This window comes from Trypanosoma equiperdum (genome assembly GCF_001457755.1).
Source record: "Trypanosoma equiperdum strain OVI genome assembly, contig: ctg_1300, whole genome shotgun sequence".
Lineage (NCBI taxonomy): Eukaryota > Euglenozoa > Kinetoplastea > Trypanosomatida > Trypanosomatidae > Trypanosoma > Trypanosoma equiperdum.
The window spans coordinates 4,483-6,976 of NW_027123284.1; the positions used below are offsets into that span (position 1 = coordinate 4,483).

Sequence of the window (2,494 nt, forward strand, 5' to 3'; positions counted from 1 at the left end):
GAAAGGCATAGATTCATCATTTACGCGCCATGTCTGACCTTGACCGTGATAGTGAGGCCTCCTCCGTTGACGAATTAACCAAGCGGTTCGTCACGCTGCTGAGCAAAGAGGATTTTGAGACACATGTGGTGGGGGAACCCGAGGCTCTCTGTGCGCTGGTAGTTACGACTTTCTTATGTCCACACAGCGCCAAACTGTTACCACTCGTGAAGGAACGTTTTGTGCTGCGGGACCGTCACCAAACCCGGCGCGTGCGGTATTTTAATGTCGCTCTTGTCCCTGAGGAGCGAACAAATATTCAGCAACTTATTGAAAAGGATCCGGTGTATATTGCTACGAAGCGCCCACCCAGTAAGGTGCAGAAGCAAGAGTTGCACAGACAGGCATATGAGATGCTCGTAGAGCTGTTATTGTTTTTAGAAGTTCGCAGCACCCCCTGCATGTTGTTTTTTGTACAGGGAAAGATTGTAAAGGATTCGGATGATTTAAATGCGCCACGTCTGATTGCGGAAGGGAGTTCCACGGCGAAATGGGAGGCAGTATTGCAGAATGCTGTTATTCGCCGCAACACTATTATGAAGGAATACGACGAGGCGAAACGAATGGAGAAGCGGCGATTAGAGCGTGAGAGGCGGCGCGAGGCGAGGAGACGTGCGAGGGAAGAAGAAGCGGAAGAGAATGAAGAGGAAGAGGAGGATTATTAGCTCAATGATGATTGCGTATTGTCTTTTTCACTTGACGCGCACATAATATCTTCCTTGTGGGGGAGAGCGGCCTGCTTCGGGGAAGTTTATGTACCGCCGTCTTCCGTGACTCCTACTGTGTATGTTACCATTACATTTTCCCATGTAAAGTGATGTGTTTACTCTTGTCCACTTCGTACACGACGTTTCTTGAGCAGAGATGCAAGTCTTGAAGTTTAAATGGGAATAAGGGAAGCACAAATAAAAGGAGAGAAAAGAAGGGAAGGGATCGAATAAAAGGGAGAGGGTAGAGAAGGAACCGACTGCCTACACACCTGGCGGTGAGCCGCATTTTGTTCTTTTTGTTCCTGTGGCCCTCTTCCCTTCTTTTTGTTATTGTTATGTGGGGCTTACTCTATTCGATACGCCTTTTGCATGTGCGCAATTGGCATCCGCTGTTTCTTTTTTGTTTTGTCTATAAAACAAAATTCGCGTAACTTCCCATTACAGTTCTTCGGTCACTTGCCACTTGCCACTGCCAATTCGTTTTGTATCGTTTCGCTCCCTCCTCCCTCATACACACACACACACACACATATATATATATATATACGTGCACATCATTTCCTTATCTTTCTTTGCTTTGTTTGACATTGCATCTATGAGCGGGACAAGCATATAGAAAACAAAGAGGTTGATTAGCAGTTCGTGTAGAAGGTAGTGACTTGCCATGCTGCGACAGCATAGTCCTGATGGCATGGCTGGTAAGACGCGTGTTTCCAGCATCACATGGGAGGATGAGTTGCTTTTGCGAGGTGTGCGTCTTGACAGTGATTTGGTGCCTCATCTTCAAACAACGCTCTCATCCCCACATAATCGCAGTGAACACGGCGCAACAACTCCAGCAGGCTCCAGTGCAATTCTCGCAATGGTAAATGCTGGAGGGAGTTGTACCAGCAGTCCGCGCTCGGAGGTACGGATGAAAAATGTCAGCCCCCTGCGTGATCTCAGCGCAAAACTTCGAGGAAAGGATTCAGCGGCGTCCACATGTGACGAGTGTGGTGTTGGGTATTCATCCGACAGCGGGTTATCGAACACGTGGGTACGTTACGGTCCCAATGCAATGAGCTCACCGCGTGTCGTCGTTCCGTCGTTGTTACCACTTCCCCAAAACATCACACCACCCCCACGAGGAGGGAAAGATATTAGCCATAATTGTGCCCTTCCCCCTTTAGGCGCAGAGGGACAGAAATCAAGTGGTCGCAGCACAGCACCTCTTAGTAGAACCGGTCATGAGCAACCTGGCAACTCACCAGCTCCAAAGCTTAGCAGTAGCACAATTGCCATTCGGGATACGGAGGCGACACTTGTGTTGAGGACAAATACACCACTTTCATGTGGAAGGAAAGAAAAGAAACTCAGTCTCGGCGGTACTGGAAAAAGTTGCAGCAATGATGGACGAAGTATTGCGACACCCTCGAAGACAACAATAAAGCGGGCGATGACGCCATTGAGCAAACAAACCACTTCAACAAGTTGTGAGAGGTCTAGTAGTCAAGGGAATGGTAGGCGATGCGAGTCTGGGCGTTCCTCCATACAAGCCAATGGGCTACAAGTTTTAGATCCTATTGGTAGTCGAAGGGATGACTAGGTTTTTGTACAGATGTTTTACCTGCCTTTTTTTTTCTTTTTCGTTTTCGTAGTAGCGTCACTACCGCCACAGCGGTTCTTTTTTCTAAGGAAAAAAAAATAATGGAAACAGATGGGGGAAAATGCATCAGGCAGAGCAGAAAAAAAAAATGAAAAAAAAA

The 2,494-nt window shown here is 47.6% G+C and overlaps 2 protein-coding genes across 2 annotated transcripts; both read left to right on the forward strand.

Annotated features, from left to right (window-relative positions):
- Positions 1 to 29: 29 nt before the first annotated feature.
- TEOVI_000591300 (uncharacterized protein) lies at positions 30 to 704 on the forward strand (the record flags this gene model as incomplete). Its single annotated transcript, XM_067221025.1, has 1 exon — positions 30 to 704. The coding sequence occupies one exon, from the start codon at positions 30 to 32 to the stop codon at positions 702 to 704; it is 675 nt and encodes a 224-aa protein (XP_067077126.1).
- Positions 705 to 1,413: 709 nt separating this feature from the next.
- TEOVI_000591400 (uncharacterized protein) lies at positions 1,414 to 2,334 on the forward strand (the record flags this gene model as incomplete). Its single annotated transcript, XM_067221026.1, has 1 exon — positions 1,414 to 2,334. The coding sequence occupies one exon, from the start codon at positions 1,414 to 1,416 to the stop codon at positions 2,332 to 2,334; it is 921 nt and encodes a 306-aa protein (XP_067077127.1).
- Positions 2,335 to 2,494: the final 160 nt, after the last annotated feature.